General features: G+C 45.6%; 1 protein-coding gene across 3 annotated transcripts in view; it reads right to left on the bottom strand.

The window, feature by feature from the left end:
- Positions 1 to 4,308: 4,308 nt before the first annotated feature.
- The window catches only part of LOC146812710 (zinc finger MYM-type protein 1-like), a 42,497-nt gene continuing 20,446 nt past the window's right edge, over positions 4,309 to 26,359 (bottom strand). For 2 of the 3 annotated variants that reach the window (XM_085619817.1, XM_085619819.1), the window contains exon 2: positions 4,309 to 7,984. In XM_085619817.1, the coding sequence (XP_085475943.1) occupies positions 4,878 to 7,859 (2,982 nt within the window). In that variant the 5' untranslated portion in view covers positions 7,860 to 7,984 and the 3' untranslated portion in view covers positions 4,309 to 4,877. Of the gene's footprint in view, positions 7,985 to 26,083; positions 26,220 to 26,359 lie in introns of those variants that run through there. The other variant, XM_085619818.1, reaches the window with a different exon arrangement.

The following is a 26,359-nucleotide window of genomic DNA, read 5'->3' as shown; positions in this document are numbered from 1 at the left end:
CTAGTTGGCACAGGTATGCACATGTGACAAATAGGGACCCTCACCTCAAGTCAGGGTAAGGTGGTATACTCCTAAAATAACCCCTGCGCACCCCCTTGGTAGCTTGGCACGAGCAGACAAGCTTATCTCAGAGGCAGTGTGTAAAGCATTTATGAACACATACAGTAATCAAGTGACAAGATGGACACCACACAAGTTTTATATAAAAAATAAGTATTCTTTATATAGATTTACCACAAGACCATAAACGACAAAAATCCACAATACTGTTACTTTAAATGGTAGTTTTTAGCTTAGTTCTCTTTAGTTCTTAAATGCAACACTTTAAGTCAATGTACCTTTAGATGCGACACGCAGGGCAACGAAAATGTTGCAACGACGTCGATGCGATGAAAGTTTGGTGCAAAGATATAAAGACGTGAAGAAGATCTTCCTGATGCGGCACGCTTTTCCGATGTTGCAAGAGATCTCGGGTCGATACGTCAGCTGCAGCGGAGACACCCATGTCCAGTGATGCGACGACAGCGGGTTTGGCAGCGACACTCTTCTCCAGCGATGCAAGACGCCTCCGCTCGATGCGACAGTTACAGCGGCGACAACCTTGTTCAGTGATGCGACAGCAGCAGTTCCGACGGTGGCACGCTTCTTCGTGGATGCGAGGCACTTTTCTTGATGCGGTGCAATGCGACAGCTACGGCACCAAGATGTGACGGCAGCAGCTGCGACATGCTTCTTCCTCGATGCGAGCGTCTTCTCTTGATGCGGTGCAATGCGTCAGCTACGATGGCGACACGCTTTTTTGGGGTTTCGGGCGCTTCTCGTGATGCGGTGCAATGTGACAGCTACAGCGGCGACACCCTTGTTCAGTGAAGCGACGACAGCGGCTGCGACGGCGACACGCTTCTTCTCCGTGAGTCGCGCTTCCAGCTCCTTGCGACACGCAGTCCCTCAGAAGGCCCAAAACAGCAGCAGGCACTTCCAAAGAACTCTGGGGAGCAGGTGGTTTAAGTCTGTTGTCCCTGAGACTTCAACAGGAGGCAAGCTCTTTTCCAACCCCTTGGAGATCCTTTAACAAGTTGAGAAAAAGTACACACAAAGTTCCTTTCTCCTCTCTTTGGCAGTAGGCACCCCTGCAGGCAAATCCCCCAGTTTCAGGGATAGTCTCTCCTCAGTTTCTTCTTGGTTTCTCTCCTCAGCAGAGGTTTCTTCTTGTTCCCCAAAGTGATCTAAATTCTTGGGATCAGGGTCCCAATACTTATACCCCAAAATCCTTTGTCCTCTGAAGGCAGAGGGGCCTTTGCCTAGTCCAAACCAGTTCTGGTCAGTCCTGGAGCACTTTGTTTACCTGACTCCTCCTTTCCTTTCAGAGTGCAGGGCAGATACATCAGACGCACCACAGGAGGTGGAGCTATCATTGTGGAGGGAAGGCACAGCCCTATTCAGCTCCGAGGTGCAACTCCTCCCTCCCATGTAGATGCAGATCTCTCTATTCACCACTGGGCCACCTCACCCTGTCTCTTGGAATTCCACAGCCGTCACTCAAACTCCAGACAAGGAATACACAGCCTAGCAGAGGCAGGTTTGAATGGTTAGACAAGAAAATACCTACTTTCTAAAAGTGGTATTTTCAAACACAGAATGTTAAAACCAACTTCACTATAAGATGTATTTTATCATTCTGAGTTCAGGTATACTAAATTCGAATTTCTACCATGTTCCCTGAGTCAGTTAGGATTATAATATGTAATAACCAAACTGCCCATTCTGGCCTATTGAGAACAGGTAGCCTTGCAATAGTGAAAAAACGAAAATGGCTGTAATTCACGATTAGAACATGCCACACAAACCAGGGCATGTCCTACCTTATCCTTGCAATGCACCCTGCCCTTGGGCCTACCATAGGGGTGTCTGATGTGAAGAAAAAGGAAGGTTTAGGGACTGGCAAGTGGGTGCACTTGCCCAGTCAGCATGACAGTACCAGACTGCATGCAGGCTCTGCGATGGCAGACCTTAGACACACTTTTACAGACTGCTTCTGTGGGTGGCACAACCAGTGCTGCAAGCCCACCAGCTGCATTTGGATTTACCAGCCCTGGGCACTCCTGGTGCACTGTATTAGGGTCTGACAGGTAAACCAAACCAACCACTCAATTTACAATAGGGAGCACTCGCACTGTGGCACTGGACAGCAGTGGCACAGTGCCCTGAGCATCTAACACCAGCAAAAACACATGAGGCAACAGCAAGAAAATGGAAGGGAGACCCACGCCAAGGTGCCAGGTCTAACAATCCTCTTTTCTGCTTGCGCAAGTTTTCCATGTATTATTACTGTTGGAATGTTTGAGTGAAGGTCTGGAACACCATATTGTCAGTTGGTGCTGCCATCCTGAGTCCTCATTATTTATGTACCTTACTTCCTGTTCTTCTACAATAAAATCCTTGAATATTACTGAAGACTCTGGACGAGTGCTTTGCTGCGATTGAACTTACAACAGATTGTTTGTGGAGCTACTTCAAATTTGGGGACAAGCTTGGAATACTATTTTTTTTATGAAAACTACCATTGCTTCACCTTGCGACCAGATTTATGCTTCTCCATAAGGTACTGACAAAATGTATTTTACTTTGAGGGCTCAAGGAAACATTTTTTTCTCAACTCTTGTCACAAAGGCTTGCAGATTCATTAAAGAAAAGGGGCTTTTTACATCGAATGTTGTGCGTTCCAGCCCTTCTTTGCCTTGCTTCATTTCTGCAGACATTGTGCCCGAGTGTTCAACTGACTTTCACTCACATCGGCTGGTGACGCTTCATTAATATTGAATTTCGGCATATTTTGGTGTTTATTATAATTTTTGGCACTAGCATCTTTCAAACGTCGCTTCATTCGCTCAAGCGCACCGAGCGTTGCTAAGGCTCCTTACCTCTCAACACGCTCGCCCTGCTGATCCCTCGAGCGTTTGCCTTAAATTTGTTTGCTCACGCGAGATCCTGGATTGCATATTCCTCGCTGCATCCGTGATGATTGGGGCCTGTTTATTGTTCATCTCTGCGACGTCTGGCACCAAATCTCTTCCCGCTCTGCTTGTCTTCACGGATCTGCATATTTCTACGCTCTATGGTATTGAGCAAGTGTTGTCAATCTTACAAAACAATCAAGTCACCGTCAGAGAGGATAAATGCATTTTTGCAGTTACTGAAATTGAATATTTGGGCCATGTACTTTCCAAAGATGGTGTAAAACCTAAACCAAGTATTGTGGATGGTATTATTAATGCACTACATCCCACTGATAAGGATCAGTTACGTTCGTTTATTGGTTTGTGTGAATTCTATTCAAAATTCATCAAAAACTTTGCCAGTCTCACTGAATGTTTTAGGAGCTTGTTAAAAAAAGGAACTGATTTGGTGTGGACATCCATTTGCCAAGAGCATTTTCAAATTATCAAAGAGAGCATTCTCTCTGCTCCGGCTCTTCATGCATATTTTGAAGGTTGTGATACTTACATCACTGTGGATGCTATTTCCTATGGTATGGGTGCAGTTTTGTCACAGATGATAGTCAACAATGAGGTTACCATTGGATTTGCTTCAGGAAGGATGAAAGATGTGGAGTTAAGGTACTCGGTCATTGAAAAAGAGATGCTTGCGTGTGTGTGGGGAGTAGAGAAATTCAAACCTTAGTGCATGTATTCCATGTATTATTACTGTTGGAATGTTTGGGTGAAGGTCTGTAACACCATCTTGTCAGTTGGTGCTGCCATCCTGAGCCCTCATTACTTATGAACCTTACTTCCCGTTCTTCTACAATTAAATCCTTGAATATTACTGAAGACTCTGGACGAGTGCGTTGCTGCGATTGAACTTACAACAGATTGTTTGTGGAGCTACTTCAGGTTAGTCAAACAATTCCCCGTTTGGTGTGTACATAAAGGCACATACATTTCAAACCAACTGATAAACAACAACAACTACAGCACCATACAATAATCAAACCAGTTTAAAATAACAATTCCATTTTTGAAGGCTCAAATATTTCAAAGTGACTAGCAAAACAGTAACAAGTACAGCAGGCAGCAGCATACAAAAATCAAACCACTTTAGTCAACCAATGCCCTTTTGGTTTGTGCATGAAGGTGCAAATATTTCAAACCGACTGGTAAAACAATAACAAGTACAGCAAGCATCAGCACACATAAATCAAACCTATTTAGTCAGACTAATTTCCCCTTTTGTTTGTGCATGAAGGCATAAATATTTCAAAGTGCCTGGTAAAGTAATAACAATTTAGCAGCATAAACATCAAACCAGTCCAGTCAAACTGCCCCTTTTATTATTTGCGCATAAAAGGTGCAAATATTTCAACGTGAGTGCTAAAAACGATAACAAGTTTAGCAGCATGAACATTAAATAAGTCTCGACAAAGTATGCCCCTTTCGTTTGTGCATAAAGGCGCAAATATTTAAGTGACCGGCAAAACAATAACAAACTCAGCAGCAAAATAAACAAAGCTTTTACTCAAATGATGCCCCTTTTGTCTGTGCAAAAGAAAGTGTCAAGGGGGTGCATATATGTCAGGTTAAACTGAATACATTTCTTCTTGCCTCTATAAACGTATGTCAGGAATATTGAGGTAGCCTATATATAAGCAAACAATATTTAAAGTATGATAAACTGGCAGAATACCATATTACTTACTGCTTCGTCATGGGATTCAATTGACCGATACATTTAGAAAATCAGGCTATGAGTAGGAACAGTACTTGCAGGAGCCTGATGAAATTAATTGCAGCGTTTGAAGGCTGGTACAGCAGAAAACAATACTTAAAGAGTGGACACAAGGCTGAAGACTGCTTACACCAGGAAGAGTGACTAGCAAATTAGACTGGTGGCTGAAGACTACTACTGCTTGGTTCACTGAATTGGAGAGATGTACTTGACTGAAAGAATGTTTGCCCCTTTGCCTTTCTTCGTGCAAACTCTTCGGTTAGAGCTTTCACATTTATTTTTTTTGCTAGATCACACTCAATGCTTAAAGTTGCAAGCCCCGACAGTCTTTCCTGCGTCATTGTGCTTCGGAGATAGTTTTTGATTAATTCTAACTTTGAAAATGAACTTTCTGCACTGGCTACAGTAACTGGAATTGTAAGAAAAAGTGTCAGTGCTGTTGCAACATCCAAAACACTGGGCAGAATTGTATGGTTTCTCAAAAATAAAAGTTCAGCCAGATCCTTTATTGTGCCACCTGAGATAAGTTGTATTTGTTCTTTCAACACTGCTTTGAAAGCGATGAGTTGTTGTGGAAACTCTAGGGACAAGTCTTTTTCGTAATGAGCTGCCAGGGTCATGGCTGCTTCAAACAACTCCTCCTCACTAGCTCTGAGGATTTCTGAAGGCATCATGAAATGAAAGCATTGGATTAAGGTGTTCATACCAGCAAATCGAGTTTTTATCTGATTTACAACAATATCTAGGTTAGCATAAAACACAGACACCTTAAAATTGTCTTCAGGATTGCACAGCCTTTGGTCTTCACAGAGTTCATCGAAGTACGTTTTTTTGTGTCGTGGTCGTTTTTGTGTAAAATGCAATTGAATTCCCCATGCAGCTGCAAGTAAAGATGCTGAGCTTTTAACATCTTCAAACTGATCTCTGAAACTGGCAAACGTATTCGCTGCGCTACTTAACATATTTGATGCTTGTAAGAGATCCAGATCTTTAGACTGAAGCAGTTTGGACACAATATTTATTGTCTCCAGCACTTTGGACTGGATTACAACCATTAACACAAACTCAAAAGTCTCCATGCACTTCCTAAGACCCTGAGCTTCTGTGCGCTCCTCAACCTTTTTAGACTGCAGTAAAATGGTGGTGAGTGCTTTCATGATGTCCATAAATCGATAGCGTAGAGCATGGAGAGCATCAAGTCTGGATGCCCAACGTGTTGGACAGTCTCTCTTCAGTGTTGGCTTTGAATGAGTTGTAAGAAGTTCCCACCGTTTGATGCTTTGGCTGAAAAATAAATATACTTTCTGTAGAATGTCATAAAATTCGGCAATTTCAGGAATGTGCATGCAGGCATCATTCAACACTAAATTTAGATTATGAGCAGCACAGTGTACATAGACTGCATTGGGTTCTTTCTGTCGTATTCTGGTTTGCACTCCACTATATATACCACTCATTGTGCTGGCACCATCATATCCCTGACCTCTACATTTATTAAGCACTAGGCCTTTGTCCTCTATAAGGTTTACAAGCTCTGTTGCTATCCCCTCAGCACTTTGGTCTGTAATTTTATAGAAACCAACAAAGCTTTCATTAATTTTGATTTCAGTTGGAATTTCATCACTATTAAGGCACAGTGTTACATATCGGATAACCAGGCTTAATTGGTCTTGTTTTTTAATGTCCTGCGTTGTGTCCATTATAACTGAGTAAAATGGTGCATTTTTTATTTCACTTACTATATCATTTTGAACTTTATTTGAAAGCATTTCAATAAGCTCATTTTGAATAGCAGGACTCAAGTATTTAACTCCACTCTCTTTTGCAATCAGATGGTTTAAAATAGGATCATATTTGGCCAAAAGTTCAATGACTTCCAGAAAGTTCCCACCATCTTTTTCTTTCAGTTTTTCTCTATGTCCTCTGAAAGGTAAATTGCAAGTTGACAACAGAAGTGTAACATCGATGATCCTACTCAGAATTTGTGTCCAATAGTTCACCTCCTCTTTGCAGTCTAATTCAAGTTGGGTATCGATCGTCTCATCCTGCCTCCATCGTCCATGTACAGCACAAGCCACTAAATGCGAGCGCGTCATTTCATGTTCTTTAATTTCTCTAGACATGCCTTCCCAATCTTTTATACCATTAGCCCATGCTTGCTGGTAGGATGAAAGTTTTCTATCTCCAAAAAGCCAACAAGGTTCACAGTATGCACTGTCCATTTTTAAAGAATAGCACAACCACAGTCTTGGAGTCTTCTCTCCAGTCCTATCTTCCTTGTAGTAGTACTTTGTGGAAAAGCACCTGTTTTTATTATCTCGTGGGAAGGGTCCTCTAGGCTTGCATGGGCCACTTCTAATGACAAACCTTCGTAACTCTGCATCATGCCAAGGTTGGTCTAAAAAGTTCCCTCTATCACTCGGGTACAAATCCTGGCAAAACTGACTATTGCTTGATTCTAGTACTTCTAAATGTAATTCCACATCCTTACTCATAATGTCTTCACTTTCTTCTTCAATGTTTGGCAATACTGCTGAAACAAGTTGCACATTTGTAGGTTCTTCACTTTCTTTAGCCACTGGTAGCAGCAGTGATACATCTGGTGCACTTACTATTTCAGCACTTTCCTCACGTGTTTGTAATAGTAGACTCAGAGATTCATCTGCTGATGGTGTATTCTCTGTTTCTGAACTTTGTTCAGTCACTGGTAGCAGTGTAGGCCTAGCTGGTGCACCTTCAATTTCTCCGACTTCTTCTGTAATAGATGGAGGCACTGCTGACACAGCTTTTTTACTTTTGCTTTCTAGGTTTCCGATAGTTGTTGTTGCCTGCAGTGCTGCCACAATTGGTGCCTCAGTGCTAAAAGGAACATCTGTGGTTTGATCAGAGCACTGTAATGTTTTGTCATGGGGTGGAACCAATTGGGACTGCGGCAATGCTGCTTTGTCTCCGGTTGATGATGCAGCTGCATCGCCTTCTGGTAATGATGCAGGAGATGATGATGATGCGCCATGATCGCCTGCACACCTAAACACAGAGTCAATTTTCATGAATTTGCCTTTAAACTGCTCTTGTTTTGATTTAATTTGCCGCTTTTGAGCACCGCTTAAATACTTTCTTGGCTGTTTGCTCATTTCTTTGAGTAAAATGTAATTGAAGTCAATGTTGTAGTAGAGTGCCCGACTATGAAGGTAGCAGTAAGAATATTTTGTGTACACCACAAAGTTTGTGATCGTGGGTTTTGTTCCACTAATACTGCCTAAAAGAAAGGAAAATACAAAGCATTATTACTAAACACTACGGTAGCTTAACCATACCAACTATTGATGTAGAGAGTTGGAGTAAGGGATACTTGAAGGCAGGCACTGGAGGAATGGATGCAAGAAGGTGAGAACTCAAGGGAGAGATACAAGAAGGAAATAGCAGATGGGATGGGATTGAGGAGGTAATCACTCAACAGTTGGATGAGGATGGTGAGAACCAAGAATGCAAGAGTTGAAGGCAGATGCAAGAAGGCATGAACTGAATGGACTGCTGCAAGGAGGCAGGAGCTAAAGGACAGAGCCAAGAAGACAAGGGATGGAGCGGTCTTGAATGTATTGTATTGTTATATTTCTAGAGGGCCTACTACCCCTATGAGGAGCACTGAAGTGCTTGCCTACAGGAGTAGCAAGCTACAATATGCGTAGGGTGTGTGGTTGGAAGGGCGTTGTATTTGATGTTATGTTGGAAGTGCTCCCATTCCATGTTGTGCATTAGGACCACTGACTGGGGTGCATGCAGCTTATTGCGCAATAGGATGCAGGGCTTAGCAATGGCTTAAGAGGTGAGAGATATGCACACTATTTTGTTTTTCATCTCTCTGCAGGTCCCTTTACGGTATTTCTTTTGTTGATAATCCCACCTTGGTGATTACTGCACGGAGTCGTCCATTCTGAAAATACTGTGCCTACTGTTTAAAGTTAATGGTCCTGAGTAGGCATAGATTAAAGAGTGCACGATGAGTGATGCAACAGTGTGAGAGTAGGGTAACAGGAGAGACTGCAGGGTGAGTGAGGTGACCATATGTAAGTGCAGAGTTGGACGAAAGAATGCATGGTTAGTGATGGGCTTATTTGAGTGAGATTGCAGATTGAGCAGTGAGGAGGACAGGTGAGTGAAGTGTGACATGAGTGCAGGGTGAGTAATGTGCTCGTGTGACTGCAGGGTGAGGTACAGGCTGATCAGCGCAAGTGCATTGCGAGTGCAGAGTTATGACTGAGTGCAGGGTGAGCGGGTGAATGATGTGAGTGCATGGTGGTCAGTGTGAGTGCATTGTGATTGCTGTGAGTGCAGGGTGAGCGTAAAAGTGAAGGGTAAGAATTGAATGAGGAGTGAGTTGTCTGGATGCAGGGTGCATTCACGGACACTTAAAGTAACTCAGCATGTTATTGGCGGCAGCGTAGGGTTTCAGGTATAAGTTAAACTATTGTTATTCTGGCATGAATAGGGATCGAGGGTGTAGGAAATAATGTGCTGATCCTGCAACATACTTCCAGTCTTATGATTAGGGTTGCCAGCTCATTATTTCGATGCCCCATACAGGACAAAAATAAGCAGTCACCTAAAGCAGTATTTTCAGCACTTATCTGTGCATACTTCAAACAGCAAATATAAATAGAGAACACTTTTAATTGTGTTCAAGGGCTGCCTGAATGATCCATGACTGATAATTAAAGGGAACAAAGACAGAAAAGTCACATTACAAATGAATACATACATTTTTATTTATAACCCTATTTAGTGTCGAGACGAGGTCTTTCAGTGTCTTTAAACTCATGGCTGGCATTTTTCTTTAGGCAACCCCGCCTTCTTTATATTCCTTTTCATGAAATGCATTCTCACACTACAGCAGTAAATGTAAATTTCAAATGTAAGGAATAGTCAGAGTGGGGGCCCTCTTTTTTTGGTCACACCATGCCTAGGCTCTCGGGTGTCATTCTGCCTCAGGCCCATGGTTTGTGCTGCTTGCGTTCTCTAGTCATGCCTTGCCTATGCTCTCCTATTCCCACCTACCTGCTACAATTTGTTGGGGCTACCCTGGTTGTACAGATGCTTTATCTTTCATGTTCATCCACAGCATTACCCTACATATGTCCCGGAAATCAACATGTCTATTCTCTCTCTCTCTAGCTCTCTCCCCCCTCTCTCTCTCGCCCCCCCTCTCTCTCTCTCGTTCTCTGTTCCTCCTATCATGGTAGCCTCTGTGACCCCATCTTACTCTGGATTGGTTGCTGGCCTGAATGTCTGCATGTAGAGGCCCCCTGTTCTCACCACATTAAATGCAGTCCTTACCAATGGCACTGGTCACCAGCCCGCCCCACCCTGAAGACCGCGCAGACGACTGCGTGCCGCCACGCACCATTTAATTATGAAGAGCCTCAGAGGCCTGGCCGGGCCCGGGCATGCGCACAGCACCATTTAATTGATGAAGAGGCTGTGGCATGCGCACACCATTTAATTTATGGGGAGGCTGTGCGCACCATTTAATTCATGAACGAACATGAAGACATGAAGAGCAATGGATTGCGGTGCCTCCTGTTATAAAGGTACATATTGTCTCAGCGACTCCTGTTGTCATCCGATCCGGCGTGCCCCTAAGTGTTCATAGATTGGCGACATCTGCTACACACGTGCTTCTCAACTGTGCACAAATGCAAAAACAACAGTTGATGGACAGAATGCAGAACAATGTCATACATTCACCCCAGTACAGAGATCTGGGCCTAAATCCATCGTTTTTTTGCTCAACATGCCATTCCAGTTTGAACCCAGCCATATGCAAATCAGTCTTGACCCTGTGCCTCATGGGAACAATCCAGCCCGAACTGCCAAGCCAGGTCCTACCTGGACTGGAAACAAGCATCCTAGGACCGGTTTCGGGGTTTCACCCCTCTTCAGCCAGGATAGCTTGATTCCAGTAGCATGGAGAGCACAGGTCCTAGGATGCTTGTTTCTGGTCCAGGGAGGACCTGGCTTGGCAGTTCCGGCTGGACTGTTCCCATGAGGCACATGGTCAAGACTGATTTGCATATGGCCAGGTCTAAACTGGGGTGGCACGGTGAGCAAAAGAATGATGGATTTAACCCAGATCTCTTGACTGGGGGTGAATGTTTTGATTTGTTCTGCATTCCGTCCATCAATTGTGTATCTTTCGCTTTCTCCAATGTGCATAGCACACCCTGTTGAAGTAAGTGAACACTAACAGCAGCCAACTGCAGCAGCAGCACGCAATGTCGGCCAAACTTTTGGGCAAGGAAGGCAGCCACAGGCTCTTTCATTGTGAGGCACACACTGGTTGCAGGCTGCAGCCCACCTGCAGCCTCGAGCCTGCATCCATGCCCCGCAGCCCAGGGGAGATTCAGCAGTAACACTACTGTCAGGCAGCTGATCACGCAGCGCGCGCTGCAGTTTACACTAAAAAGCAAATTATTGTTAACACGCTGAAGCTGAGCCTCTGACTCAGATTTCCAGGCTGTGAGCTGCGGCGGTGGGTAATAACCCCGGAGGCGGGCTAACAGAGCCAGGTCACCCACCTCCTCAGATTCCAGTCCTGTGCCTGGCCTGGCATATGTTACTCCTTCCAATACTCCCGCTGCAATTCACCACGGGGGGGGGGGGGTGACTTAATTCCAAAATGGAACATAGCGATTTCTTATTGGGGGGAGAAGCATAATTGGCAGAGGCGAAGGTCCAATCATTATCCTTCTCGAGACACCAGCTGCCCTTTTGACTCTAGACCGGAGTGTCAACCAGAGAGCCACCACTGCTCACTTCAGTATATGTAAGCAAACACGTTATATGGCAGCGCGTGTATGTTGTAATCAAAAGGGTGGGCACTGTTCCAGCATGAGTGTTGCAAAGAGTCAACCCACACTACAAAGTAAGAGGAAAGAGGAATGGAGAAGGGGGAAGAAGGGTGCTAGGTCAGGGACTTAGTGATAGAGGTGGGGAGAGACAGATTGTCGTCTCTTGTTGCCCTCACACATCCCAGGGATGTCATGCTTCATCATCGGGCAGTTGCTCCTCGTCGGGCCGGCGGTGCAATGCCCTACGAGTCCCCCGAAGGGTCTCTTTGGCGGAGATCTTTTTAGAGAACTGCCGATGGGTGCATATGGGTGTGTGGGTAAAAGTCCTCTGTGAAGGGTGAAAGTTGTGTGTGCAGTGCGTATTAAAACTGCATAAGGGTTGCCAAAAGAGGAGTTTTAATGATGAGGTACCCTTGGCAGGATAAAAAACCCGTAGGTTGAGAGTTACCAGCGGAAGCGCAATGTGCCCGGGTAACTATACTAAGGTCGACATGTTTCACGCCTATGTTGGTCTAAGAGATCCCTGGCGTTTCATCAGGACCAGAGGTGAAGGTGGTGTTAAGTGAGTGCACGGAAGTATTAGTATAAGAGGGGTACCATTGGCCCTCTCACAAATCAAGGGGGAAAGAAACCACCTCCTAAACTATTTGGGGGTAGCGGCTATGACTAGTGAGTTTGGTATGCCCTCTTGATCGTGACCTAAAGGGGGAGCTAACTACGCTCCGTGAGCTTGAGGCATAGGATGTCTGCACCTTCTTGGGTGTTTAGCTCGGGTGTCGGCACATGAAGCCTGCCTCGTCCAGACGCCAGGGTGTGTATGTTACCTACGTACAAACAAAAACCTGCTGTCTCCATGGCAAAGCCAGTAAATAGGCAGCAAACATTCCCCGCAGCATCACTGATTTCATTTTCTTCTTTTGTAAAATTGCAGAAAGCACTAGAGACCCCATATGGATATTTTTGTGTGTGCAGTGGGATGATAATCATGATTAACATTTTTTGACTGCACATTGCAGCTATGTGACGGTGCGCAACCATCCATACTCTCACAACCTGGAGCAGCAGCAATTGTTTCCTGCAGAGCCAGGCCTGTATTATGTTTTTTTACTATCGTCTGGCAGGGCCCCATGATGCCCGGATTCCAATGATCTCCCCCCACCACCCACCTCTCTGAGACTCCACTCCCCCGACCTCGGCTTGCCTCGGACGACTCCTGCCTCGGACAGACTCACTCACCTGAGGCCTGGCCCTGGCCTGCAGCTTCAGAGGCAGGGCGCGAGTGGGCAGCAGAAGACAGGGCAAGGATAGCCAGGCTGGGGCTAGTACTAGTAATAAGTAAATTATGCCCGGCGGCCACACGGTAATGCCGGTCCTTCTCAGTACAGTAGTCTTTGGCTGGGTCCTGGGATGCCTCACCTCACAGGTCATGCGCACTTTCAATTGCGCTGCACAATGCGCATGACAATGGCATTGGTCACCAGCCCCACCCTATGCCCCACCCTGAGACCGCGGAGACAACTGCGAACTGCCGCGCACCATTTAATTATGAAGAGCCTCAGAGGCCTGGCCGGGGCGTGCGTACAAACCATGTAATTAATGAAGAGGCCGGCAGGGCATGCGCATGGCACCATTTAATTAATGAAGAGGCCGTGGCGTGCGCGCACCATTTAATTTATGGAGAGGCCCTGCGCACCATTTAATTAATGAAGACTTGAAGAGGCTTGTTTGATGGTTCCGCTGAGTGAGGGGGGCCCTGGAGCATGGGGCCCCCCGCATTGCGGGGGCTGCGGGGGCCTTTGTTATGCCCCTGCCTTACAAAACCCCCTTCCCTCACCAAACCTGGTCATGCTTATGCATCAGACTCTGTTGCATTCAGTGTTGAGGAGAGTATTATGGATCCCGGCCCCTCTGATCAATGAGAGAAGCGTATTGAGAGATATTATTGAGTAAATTTGGGGAAATTTGAAGTGAATATGGTATTTCCTATTGATGAAGTACACAGCACTTCTACATATCCTGCTCTCAGGAAATTTCAGGAGGCTCCTACCCTTGATCTTCCCATACACAGTATGTCACTGATGTGTTCTCCAGGGAGTGGAAGGACACAGAGATTGCCATACCAAAATGTATGTCTAATCATTACCCTCTGGTTCAGATTGATAAAACAATTCCAGATTCCCTATTAGCCAGCTTGATGGGGCCTACATCCAAGGCTAAAGAAAAAAGCATTCTTAAGGACCAGACAGATAAAAAGATTCCTCTCTCAAGCAGTTCGATTCAGAGTCCCATCTTGCCATGAGGGCCGGAGTCTATAGTGTCTATATTTCTCAATCTCTGATCACTAACTTTAGAGATCTAAGACTTTCAGGAAGACCGATCATTTGTTGGCGACATATGGAAACTCTAACCAGGGAATTAAAGCCTCAAACATGACTATTAGCAGATGGACCATTCTATTTCAAGGCATATTCCCTCTCCAACATTCCTGTTCCAAATACTTTTGTCAAACATTATTGATTAGACAGTTTGAAACTTAAAGGGCATTCTTTTGGCGAAGGGGTTTGGAATTCTGTATTGTTTCCAGATACCCAATCTCAATTTCACAAATTAAAGGGTGTTGCATAGTTAGTGATTATGTTTATTGCCTCTTCTATTTGAAGCCCAGTTTGCCTTTTGTATACTCAAAAGTAATGACTAGGACAAGAAGAGACGAATGGATAATGATTGCAATGAGGAATTCCAGGACTAGGGATAATGATTAAGGCTCCCAGTTTTCAGTTTTTACCCACTTTTACAAATAAACACAGAAAATCTATTTTCCTCTCTGTATATATTTTTAATATTTTAAATATGGAAAAATACTAAACGGCCTTAGGGATAAGATAAAGAGAGGGTTAGTCCTACAATATCTTAAACGCAAGGCACCAGCAGTGGCCCTGATCCAAGAATCCCACCTGGTGGGCTCGGCTTGCAAAGCCATGGATAGGTGGGGTTTCAAAATGGTGGCACACTCCAAATTCTCCTCCGTCTCTCTCGAGGGGTAGGCGTTCTGATCAGTAAACGCTTCCCGGTTATTATAACTGGGTCATGGTCCGATGCTCAGGGATGTTTCGCAGCTGTAGCGTGTCAGTGGGAGGGGCATCCGTATAATCTAGTATCAGTATATAGCCCAGCAGCCCTGCACTGGGTGAACTTCTTTGCACTGGTTAGATTCCTACTTACACTCCCACAAGGCGAGTTGGTTATAGGGGGCGACTTTAATGCCACAGTGGATGCCGCCATAGATCGACGGCCCCTCAGGGACCAAAGTGGGGTAAACCTCCGGTTATCTGAATTCCTTGACGCCTTTGGTCTCATGGATGCTTGGCGATCTCGGTTCACACAGGAGCGACAATACACCTTCCGCTCGGGGGTACACGACAGTCTATCAAGAATAGATTCTATTTTCACATTAGCGACAGGCCTAGAGAGGATACCTGAAGTATCACATTTACCCAGGGGTATTTCCGATCACTCTCCTGTCCTACTCAAATACACATCTCATATCCTGGGGCGACGAAGCATTTTTCTTGTCTACCCTGGGTTCCTAAAAAACCCTAAGATATGGAAGGGTCTACTTACAACCACGAGACAGTACTTTGCGGAAAACGAGCACTCAGTCACATCCCCGACAACTCTGTGGGAGGCATATAAGATGGTACTGCGGGGCCAAGCTATCTCATTGATCACATGCCATAAACAGGAACAATGAAGTCACTTAGAGGTTCTCGAGAGGGAGGTGGGCCACGTGGAGGTAGATCACGCTGCAGACGCAAATGACACCACGGCACATAAATTGACCTTGGCCAAGCAGGAATCTATGGACTACCTGTGGGAAGGGGCGAAGATTAGGCGCACCAAAACACTGCACACTATTTATGAGGTTGGAGATAAGGCGGGCAAGCTTATAGCCTGGTTAGATAAACAGGAGAATGCTAATCGTTGGGTGACATAGTTGAGACTAGACAACGGAGCCAATACGACAGATCCACAGAAGATAGTTGACGCGTTAGCGCTCCACTACGAGACAGTGTACACACCTACCGCCACAGCAACGATAGAAGACAATTTTGCATTTCTCAAAAATATTCAGATGCCTACACTTGCCCCTAGTGAACGGCAGGAGCTAGAAGCAGATTTGACGGCAGAGGAACTGACACTAGGAATTGGTGCACTACATACTGGGAATGCTCTGGGTCCCAATGGGATACCTATCGAAATGTACAAAAAACCAGCGAGTCACCTAGCGCCACATCTGCTAGAAATGTATGCAGACAGTCTGGAAAGGGGAGAACTTCCCAGGGATCAATGACTAGCGACAATAGTGGCAATAAATAAACCTGGTAAACCACCGCAGGAATATACATCTTATCGGCCAATTTCATTGCTAAACACTGAAGCCAAAATACTGGCTAAGACGCTGGCCACCAGACTGCTACCCTATCTCACAAAGTTGGTGCACTGGGGTCAGTCAGGGTTCATGCCAGGTCATAACACGGCACTTAACCTGCGTCGGCTGCATGGCAAGTATAGCACTCATAGAGGAAGACGCTGTCATTCTCTCCCTGGACGCACGTATGGCATTTGATTTAGTCGAATGGCCTTTCCTTTTGCAGTCCTCCGACACCTAGGTTTTGGCCCCAGGTTCTGTGCGTGGGTCCAACTACTCTAAACAAAACTCTTGGCACATGTAGCGGTGAATGGCCACATCTCGGCTGACTTCCCCTTGGGAAGGAGGACAAAACAAGGCAGTCCCTTATCACCACTCGTTTGCGCTGGTGCTCGAGCCATTGGCGGCTTGGATAAGACGGGACCCGGTCATTAGAGGGCTCAAATGGGCGGAGGGATGAGAGGACCACATTTCCTTATATGCGGATGATGTGTTGTTATACATGGCATGCCCCGCACGCTCCATTAATTGCCTCCTAGATATTTCTGCTGCATATGGTAATGTTTCAGGATATACCATTAACTGGGTGAAATCACTACTGTATGTGCTTAAGGGCCCTCCTCCGCGACTACCAAGAAACTGTGAGATACAGATTGCGGATGGTGGGTTTAAATATCTAGGTCTCCATAGAACACCAGAGCCGGAGCAGTTCACTGAAAAAAAACTCCTGTAACCCCTGGGTAGGTTCCGCCGGGATGTAAAACATTGGCGCTCCCTGCCACTGACGCTGCTGGGAAGAGCGGCCCTCTTCAAAATGAAGGCGCTACTTAGGTTCCTATACGCCCTGCAAAATACCCCGTTTCCGGTTTCCCCCAACTATTTTAAAGCCATTAAAACCGAAGTTAGCAATCTCCTGTGGGATGGGAAACCTGCCCGTATAGTGATGCATAAATTGGTAAAGAGCTGGTACCATGGCGGAATCGGCCTTCCAAACATAAAAGTATACTATTAGGCATCACAGCTCACTGTGATAAACCAATGGATCCACGCTCTGCAAGAGGAACCGGCGTTCCGTATGGACAGATTATGTCCTTGGTGTGGAGGGTGTCATGGGAGCGCTTTACAATAAATATCGGGGACCTAACCTCATAGGGCCAGTAGCACACACTGTACGAAAATGGTTCACTGTACACCGCGCACTTGGCTGGGAGGGGGTATTGGCACAAGCCACAACACTTTGGGAAACCCGACGCTTAGGCAAATTACGAAACAGCAAGGGATTTAAACAATGGGACCTAATAGGTATCTCCCGGGTTGGGGATTTGTGGAATAGGGGTAAGATCATTCCATTCACCCAGCTCCAGGAAACATATGGGATGGCATTGACTGAAACTTTCCGTTAAATGCAGATTAGCCACGCGCTTACGAAACTCATCCCACCGGGAAGTGAGCTCCCAGAGACCTCACCACTAGAGAATAGATTACTGACGGACCACATAAGAAAAAAGCGATTTCTCAAACATACCTCAAAATTGTAAATAAGCAACCGGACCCCACAAAAACCCTCAGGGACAGATGGCAGACCGACATAGGGAACTGGACGAGACAGACTGGCAGGAAGCACTTGCGTCCTCACATGAGGTAGCAATCCCTTCTAAATTAAAGTTACTGCTACTCAAAATCCTCCATCGAATCTACTACACACAAACGACTATGCACTGCATGGGACTCGCCAACACACCATTCTGTCTGGGGCAATGTGGGGGGCTGGGTAACTTTTACCACATAATGTGGGATTGCCCAGAGACCAAACCATATTGGGAAGCAGTCATGAACACCATCTCGCGGGTGGGCGGAGCTACCGTTGAACCGGAACCCAAGAGATGTCTTCTAAATATCTGGGAGCCGACAGACCTCAATCAAATGGCCCTAAGTTGGGCGACGTTAGGTATGATGATAGCAAAATGGAACATAGCCCAACACTGGGGAGCGAGACTAATTCCCACATACCGTCAGTGGTGCTGTGACATGGATGGCGTAATGATAGCGGAGAAAGTGGTATATATGCATAGGGGGTGCCCCAAGAAATGGACACGGGTGTGGGGAAAGTGGAATGCCTTCAGGGGCAACATTTGTGATCCGCCTGTAGTTGAGTCGGTGTCCAATGTCAGCGACTAATTATACAGACCGGGGGGTGCTGTGCTGGTTTCACCAATTCACATACCAACGTTACTATGATTGTGGGGGGGAAATTGTGCTGAAGAGCATGTAGATGTAATCAATTTGTATAAGACTAATCGTAATAAAATGCAGTACTTATCTATCTCAGTATGCAGTAATATGTACCAATTACCGGAAAATGCTAATAAAAATGTGTTTTTTTTAAATATATATGGAAAAATACAGAAAATAGGTTTACTTCTGAAGGATTGTCATTAATGCCAATCATGCATGCTAGTCAAATAGTTGTGCAGACTAACAGGTAGAAGAGTTAAAAAAAGAAAACAATATTTGGTAATGAAGCTTAAATAAGTGGAGCGGCACAGCTGTTTAAACCGTTCTATAATATAGATGATCTCAGATCACTGTATTGCACTGTAAATGGCTAAAACTCATTGGATATTCAAACTAAGCCTGGGCAAAGCACTACGCTACGCTCGCGTAGTTTGCGAAGTTTGCGCTACTTCGCACTACGCGTATTGCACGTAGCACAGTGCGAACACGCGTAGTGTTGCGTAGAGCAGCGGTCATTTTTTGCTTGCTCGCGGTCCTCAACGTCAAGTTGGCGACCGCGAGCAAGCAAAATGACATCCCGACGAGACTTTTTCCTCGTTCGCGATCAGCAACATCAAGTTGGCGATCGCGAGCGTGGAAAATAAACCTCCCGGCGAGATTCTCAACGCGGGGAGGTCAGGTTTCTCATTGCGAGTGGTCGCGTATGCTCGCGACCGCTCGCAATGAGAAACTACCAGTCTGCGTTGAGAAAGCTGCCGCTCGAGTAAAAATCTACTCGAGCGGCAGAAAACTACAGCTCGCACTGTGCAAGATGCTGTTTTCAATGATTGCACAGTGCCGGATGCTTGTTCGCACAGTGCAATCATTGAAAACGACATCTTGCACAGTGCAAACAGGGTACTGCGAAGTGCTACGCGTAGCTCGCGTAGTGCGAAGTGCACGTTGCGTAGCTACGCGTAGCGCTACTTCACGAACTACACCCAGGGTTAATTCAAACATGAGTAAACATTTGTCGGTTAAATAAACATAGAAATATACATATTGAAGTTGTATTTTTTACACTAGCACAAAATAAATATTAATATAGAAAAATTAAATATGGATAAATACAGATGGATATGTCAAAAAAATAAATACAATAAAACCGGGAGCCCTAATAATGATTGCCAGTAAGTAAATGGGCAATACTGAGCAGACACCTAAATGGAAGTAGTAAGTGCAACTAAAGTCTCCAAGTTGTACGTCACTGCTGGCCATCTTGGAACAGGCAGACCATGCTATTTACTTTTGAAAGGTTAGACAAACACTTGGGCGTTATTTCCTTATGTCTTGCCAATCAGACAGAGAAAGATGTGAGCTTCCAAAAGACATATTGCCAGCTTACCGTGGGGTGGGCTAAGACGCAGCTCACTGCTAATCATTAGTCGGTTTTATTGTCACTCATTAGTCAGTTTTTATATGTAAGCGTGTGTGGTCTTTCCTTCCTCTTACTGGGTTGGTCTCTTCCCTGGAGCATTGCCTTATTATTTGTGTCCTTTACCTTCCTACTTTTTTCTTTTTTTTTTTTTTTAAGTACTCCATGAGGATATGTGTTTTCCAAATGTCTCTCTGGTATACTTCTCTCACACTCTGCCACAGTCAGTGTTGCTCTCTCTCTCTCTCTCTCGTCCGTGTGCTTCTCCCCACTCCCCTCCATATTGTATTCGCACTCTAGCTCTTCTCTCCCGTTGATTTCTCAACCATGTACTTCTCCCCCACGGGAAACAGCCATTACAACAAGTCATAACCACGTGTGACAGTAACCACAAAGCATTTACTACGCATATGATTTTACCACGCAGGCCTTGAGCGCGCATGCCTTTACCACGAATATGCCTTTACAGCATAGTTTGTTCTAAAGACATGAATGATAAAGGCATGTGCTCCTTTACAACAGCACATGCGTGGTAAAGGCAGAGCTTAAAAGTAGCCCACGTCTCGCTGATGCTCAGCACCGGCAGTTCAAAAAAGCACGTGCTGAGACGGGTCGCTATCGGGCTCTCCATTTTTGCCCTCACCCCCGGGGTGCACATTTTTTTTTTAGCTCTGCAGCAGTACCATCCGTTACTGCATTTGATGTAACTTCGAAGAGACTTGTTTTAGTACTTTCACAGCCTCATCATTTCAGAACTGAAGCATTTTCAATAACTAAATACAACAAAGTAATAGTTGTTGCTTATTTATCTTATGCAACTAACAACCATTGACAAAGCCAATAGTCCTGGATAATTGTAGGTATAATGTTACTTGTATTATATATCTGAATGCAATGACAGAAACAGCAAAACACCAGTCGGGCGGCACACTCTGCTGAGCACAAATTTTTAGCTTAGGCGTTTTTAAGCTATGCCCTTAATTACATCGGCCACACCCCTTCGAGAGACCCCCCAGTTTATTCACCCCACTTAAAGAGCTGTGTAAAGGTTTTGACTTACCACAGTCTCCTGTGCTACGGCGAACATTTTAGGATTCTAAACGCAGGAGGAGGATGTTGCATGTCCACACAGGACCAGAACCAAGACGTCCTTGCTGTCTTAACTGCTTTCGGATTTCAGTCCTAATTGCCTACTTAGGTACCAGGGGAGCAGGCGGCACAGATCAGTTGTGGTAAAATATTTTTTATTTCATCATTAGGTCTCGCCTCGCAAAATCTTGCTATTGCGACTACCTTTTGGAATCGATTTTGCCGAGGGCTTGCACGCACGGGTCTGCATGGACAAACATGGCTGCTCTTGTCATTTGTCCATAGCAAACAGCATGCGCGTGTCCGTAGTGACTGTGGACAGCCCGACGCCATTTTGCATTTTGGTGTCCTAGCAACGAAAATGCTGTTTCCTGTACGGCGTGGAAGGTGTCCTAGCAACGAAAATAGTTATTTATTTATTCTTAACCTGCACGTTTCTTAAAAATGCCGCTTACACTGAGTTTGTACTTATTTTGTTGAAACGCGCGCCGTGTAACTTGGTACGCATTTTTGTGTGTTTTTGTTGTTAAAAAGGCTGCTTTCAGTGCGCAGCTTGCCAGGGTTTGAGGACTTTGAAAGTACGCAGCTTGCCGGGGTTTGAAGAGTTTGGAAGTACGCAGCTCCTAGTAACGAAAATGGTTATTTATTTATTCTTAACTGGCACGTTTCTTAAAAATGCCGCTTACACTGAGTTTGTATTTATTTTGTTGAAACGCGAGCCGTGTAACTTGGTGCGCATTTTTGTGTGTTTTTGTTGTTAAAAAGGCTGCTTTCAGTACGCGGCTTGCCGGGGTTTGAGGACTTTGAAAGTACACAGCTTGCCGGGGTTTGAAGAGTTTGGAAGTACGCAGCTTGCCGCATTTTGATGTTGTAGCAATGGGAATGCTGTTTCCTGTACGGAGCTTGTCGTAGTTTGATGAATTTGTATTTATTTTGTTGCAACGCGCACCGTGTAACTTGGCATTGGAATACTACTCACTCTCTACTACTCACTCTCTACTACTCCCTACTCATTCTCTACTACTCTCTACTACTCACTCTCTACTACTATCTACTCACTTTCTACTATTCACGCTTTACTACTCACTATCTTCTACTCTCTACTCACTCTATTACTTTCTACTACTCACTCTCTACTACTCTCTACTCACTCTACTACTCATTCTCTACTACTCACTCCATACTGCTCACTCTGTACTACTCTCTACTACTCAACTCACTCTCTACTACTATTACTCTACTACTCTCTACTACTCACTCTGCTATTCTCTACTACTCACTCTGCTATACTCTACTACTCACTCTCTACTAACTCTCTACTACTCACTCTCTACTACTCTACTACTCTCTACTACTCATTCCATACTACTCACTCCATGCTACTCACTCCATGCTACTCAACTCACTCTCTACTACTCTACTAACTCTCTACTACTCACACTCTACTACTCTCTCTACCCGCGCACATATATATATGCACATATATGTATATATATATATTCACTTAAAAAACCATAGGTTTCACACATGTTATAGTTAGCTGGACATTTCCCTCGTAAAAAACCAATGAAATTCCTCCGTTATAGTTACTGCAGGCAACTATAACTCACGCGACCTCAATCCTCTGCTGATGACGTCAGATATTACATCACTGTATTTAGACACTTATTTACCCATGTCTTCTTCCATTAATCTTTTTCTTTTTCAGGTTTTACACCGTGCGCGCACCGTGCGTGCATGGTCCGACTCGCGCACCGTGCGCGCTCTGTGGGCTCTCGATGTGCTTCGCGCACCGAGAGCCCACGGATCGCAGTGCGCGCACCTCGTGATTTTTAATAAAAAAAAAATTGTTTTTTTCTCCCTTGGGGGGTCCTTCTGTGACCCCCTGACCAAGGCTAGGGGGTCAGGAACTGTCCACTCTGCCCCCTTTTCACGTTCTCCACCTTTGTTTTTCACCCCCTCAGACTGCGAGAGACAAAATGGCCGCCGACACTTCCTGGTTTCGACCGATTCGAATGTTTACCGACATCTAACAACCAATCAGAATTGCGCTCGCGCACAGTGCGCGCACGGTGCGCGCGTATAGATATTGATATGCTTTTAAATGCTTTTTTCTCAGGAAATACTGAACAGATTTACACCAGACCTGCAAAAGGCACTTCCTTGACCTTATGGCTACCTCTCTGCCAAATTCCACGTAATTCTGTTCAGCCGTTCGGGCTGTAGCTGCGACTAAAGGTCCTATGGAAAAATGCATGGGGAAAACGCGTTTTGGGACCCCCCCTTTTTCTCGGCGCCCGCTTGACGAATCACTCCGAGACTTTCAGGGTAGGAGCTGAACGGAGCGCCCCATTAGTTTTGAAAATTTTGCGAGGATTCGTCAACCGGCGCCAAAGTTATTCAAAATAGAATTTTGAGATTTCCTATGGAAACTAGGTTGTAACTATAACTATCTACTGGCGACCGCCAGTAGATAATATATATATATATACACATACCCACACACACACACACACACACACACACACACACACACACACATATGCATATCTATATAAATACAAATATAAATGTATGTATACATATACATACGTTTGCATGTTATGTACATGAAAGTTTGAAAAACACTAATAAAAGCAAAGCTAAAAAGCAACGCAATTACAAACAGAATTGCTTTAACTTAAACGAGGGCGAGACCTACAGCATTTTCAATGCTTGTTTTTTAGGTCTCGCCTGAGCCAGCGCTTTAGCGCTGCTCTGGAGAGAGTTTTAGTAAGCCGGGTTTTAGAAGTGCAAACTAGTGGCTTTTCAGGCCTCCAGCTACAGTGCTTGTGTGCCGGGCACACGCACCATTTGTCCGCGTGATCGCTTTCGCGGCCGCTTTGATGTTCTCAGTGAGCCACGCGGCCACTGAGAACATCAAAGCGGCCGCGAAAGTGCACACCATTTGCCAGCCTGTGTGCCTCTCTCCCCGTAGTGCGCGTGACTACCCTACCCCCCTCCCTTATCCCACTTCCTGCTTGTTTTGTTTGTTTTTTCGTAATGGTATTTCTATATGACATAAAAGCCTCTTCGTAGTGACAATATTCTATAATGCCCTCTTAATTATGTACCCCCTACCTCAAACTTAAATGTACTTTCTCGTTCCTGACCTCTTAAATATAAGACTTTGCGCAAGTATCCCCCAAATCTGACACCTGTAGGGCCTGGGGCCTTGCGATCTACATCTGTCCTGCACCCATGTGAGCTTCCTTTGTCCTTTCATCCGTCTGCCTGTCGCATTCCTCCTGACCAATCCCCGCCCCTGGAAAAGCTGTCCCCCGATAAGCCTCACCGAGAGTCGGGGCAGGTCTGGGATCCTTAGATCCTAATGAGGAGATAATCTGCTGCTTCTCACACCCTGGGGACCGGAGGTGATGAGAGAGGGCAGAGGTGACACTTGATTGGTCCTTTCACACCTAGCACATGGGAATCCGCCACACAGAACAAGTGTTTCATGTTCCCATGAGCAGCATCAGTAACGCGCCCTCCACCGCCCCCTCCCCCGTGGGAGGCTGGGAGGGACACGCAGTCCATGCCCGGCGTTTGTTGCATCTGTTCCCTGCCCTAAGCCGGCCAATGCTCTGGGTGTTAATCGCACCTGGGAAGAGACTTATTATCACTGTTTCAGCCGGACTGGAGAGGCAGCTTGTTAGTTGGGTCTGCCTCTAGAAAGAGTCACATCGGCAGAGTTGGAAACATTTTCTTGACTGACTGCCAGCCAAACGACCTGGCAGAACTCTGCTCTTGGTGAAGGCCAGAAAGGTTTGCATATCTGCATGCATTAATGAGTGGGCTTGCATGTATTTTTCTCCCATGTCTACTCACGAGCTCCTAAAAAGACACCCCAAGCATCGTGTTCATTGCAGATGCGGGGACCCGGACATGCTCCCCTCCTCGTAGGCTCCTTCTCCCCAGCTCCTTTTGGCCCTCTCTCCTGCTGTTTTCCATCTGCCCACTGACCCAATTTCCATATAAAAGGATTCCTTTGAGGAGGTGATGCTGCCCTTGCGAGCCCTTTGATTCCCAAGTCTTCAATGAGGCCCGGAGTCATTGCACTGGGACGGCATGAATATGTTAAAACAAGCATTGGCATAGCCAATAGGTCTTGCCTTTGGAACCTTATAAGTATTTAGTTATGAAGTACAATATCCTTGGTGCAACAACATCAACTGTTGCATGTCTAAACACTTATACGGTCCCAAAGGCGAGACCTATTGGCTATGCCAGTGCTTGTTTTACTTATTACTTGCAAAGACTTAAGCACGAGGGTGAGCTTGAGAGCTCTACGAGCTCCTTCTCTCAAGACATCTCATAAGCTCCCTTATCGACTGGACAGCTACGTCACATTATAGGAGCGTGAGCTAGACCACCATCCTGCAAAAGCCATTTTGGGGAGGAGTTGCGGCTAGCGTTTATTTAGTAGGAAGCTAATTTGTTGCATGCCCCGACTATTGCAGTGATGCGCTCGCCTTATGGCACGCTAGAAATACAGTGCTAGTGTTCACAGCGTTGAATACCATAGCGCACTCCTGCTGTAGCTATGACGTGCACACCTCTGGTTCAGCTGTAACTTTTGTGTGCATCAGACTCCTATCTTTGCCAGGACGCGCTATCTGCGCCACAGTGATGTGCAAGTCAGTCGATTTAAGTGAAATGTATTAGTGTTGCACTGGTGAGTCAAGAAATTTGCTGAAAATATTTGCATTGTAGGGGTATGCATGGTGACTGTATGTGCAGTAATGGCATTTACAATGTGCCCCTATGAATGTGCATTGTGACGGCATGCGTGATACTGGGGTTTGTGATAGTGGGTCATGATTGGTAGTGTGCTGGATGAAAAGGAATACGTGGTAAATGAATGTGTTGTTCCATCATACAACCCTCCCCTGCACTCAATGTTGTCCTCCTTCTCCCCACCCACACAATCCGTTGCTTCAGCCGCCAATCCTCCATGCTGCATACCCTTACCTACTATTAAAAAATGCTTTTGTGTTTTTTTTTTATTATCTTACCATTGCAACTCACTTCATTAAACAAAAAGAAAAAAATAAAAGTGCCTGCGTCACTTTGTAGACGAGCACATGCTCCGTGTGCGCACCTACAAAAAGACAAAGACACTGCATCATTGCACCTACAAAAAGACAAAGCAACATTGCACCTTGTATTTTTCTGGGGGGGGGGGGGGTTCCACATTAGCCATGCTGCACACCATCACCCAAAACATTGGCAAAGCCAGCGGGTTGGTTCAAAGGCGAGACCTATTGCCTTTGCTAATCCTTGTTTTCTTATTTTGCGTCTCACCGTCGGCTAGAAGCTGAGAGGTCAGCCTGCTCCCACTCTCTTCGGTGCCTCCGGGGACTGTGGGGGAAACTCCTGTGTCATCTGGTACGTCACACAGTTCGGCAGACCGAACAGGTCAGGCACGTATTTTCGAGTCACGTCACATTGCGTGCCCCTCCCCTCCCTGCGTCTTATAGGCCTCAATGACTAGACGCTCCATTGAACACATAAAAAGGCTCGCCGCAGTGGTTGATGGGTAGCGGCGCCAGTGCCCTCTGCTGCGACAGCTGCGGCCTT

This window comes from Triturus cristatus, chromosome 7 (assembly GCF_964204655.1).
Source record: "Triturus cristatus chromosome 7, aTriCri1.1, whole genome shotgun sequence".
In the NCBI taxonomy this organism is placed as follows: Eukaryota; Metazoa; Chordata; class Amphibia; order Caudata; family Salamandridae; genus Triturus; species Triturus cristatus.
Note: the sequence above shows the minus strand (reverse complement) of the source record. Positions and strands in the feature narration are given on the sequence as shown.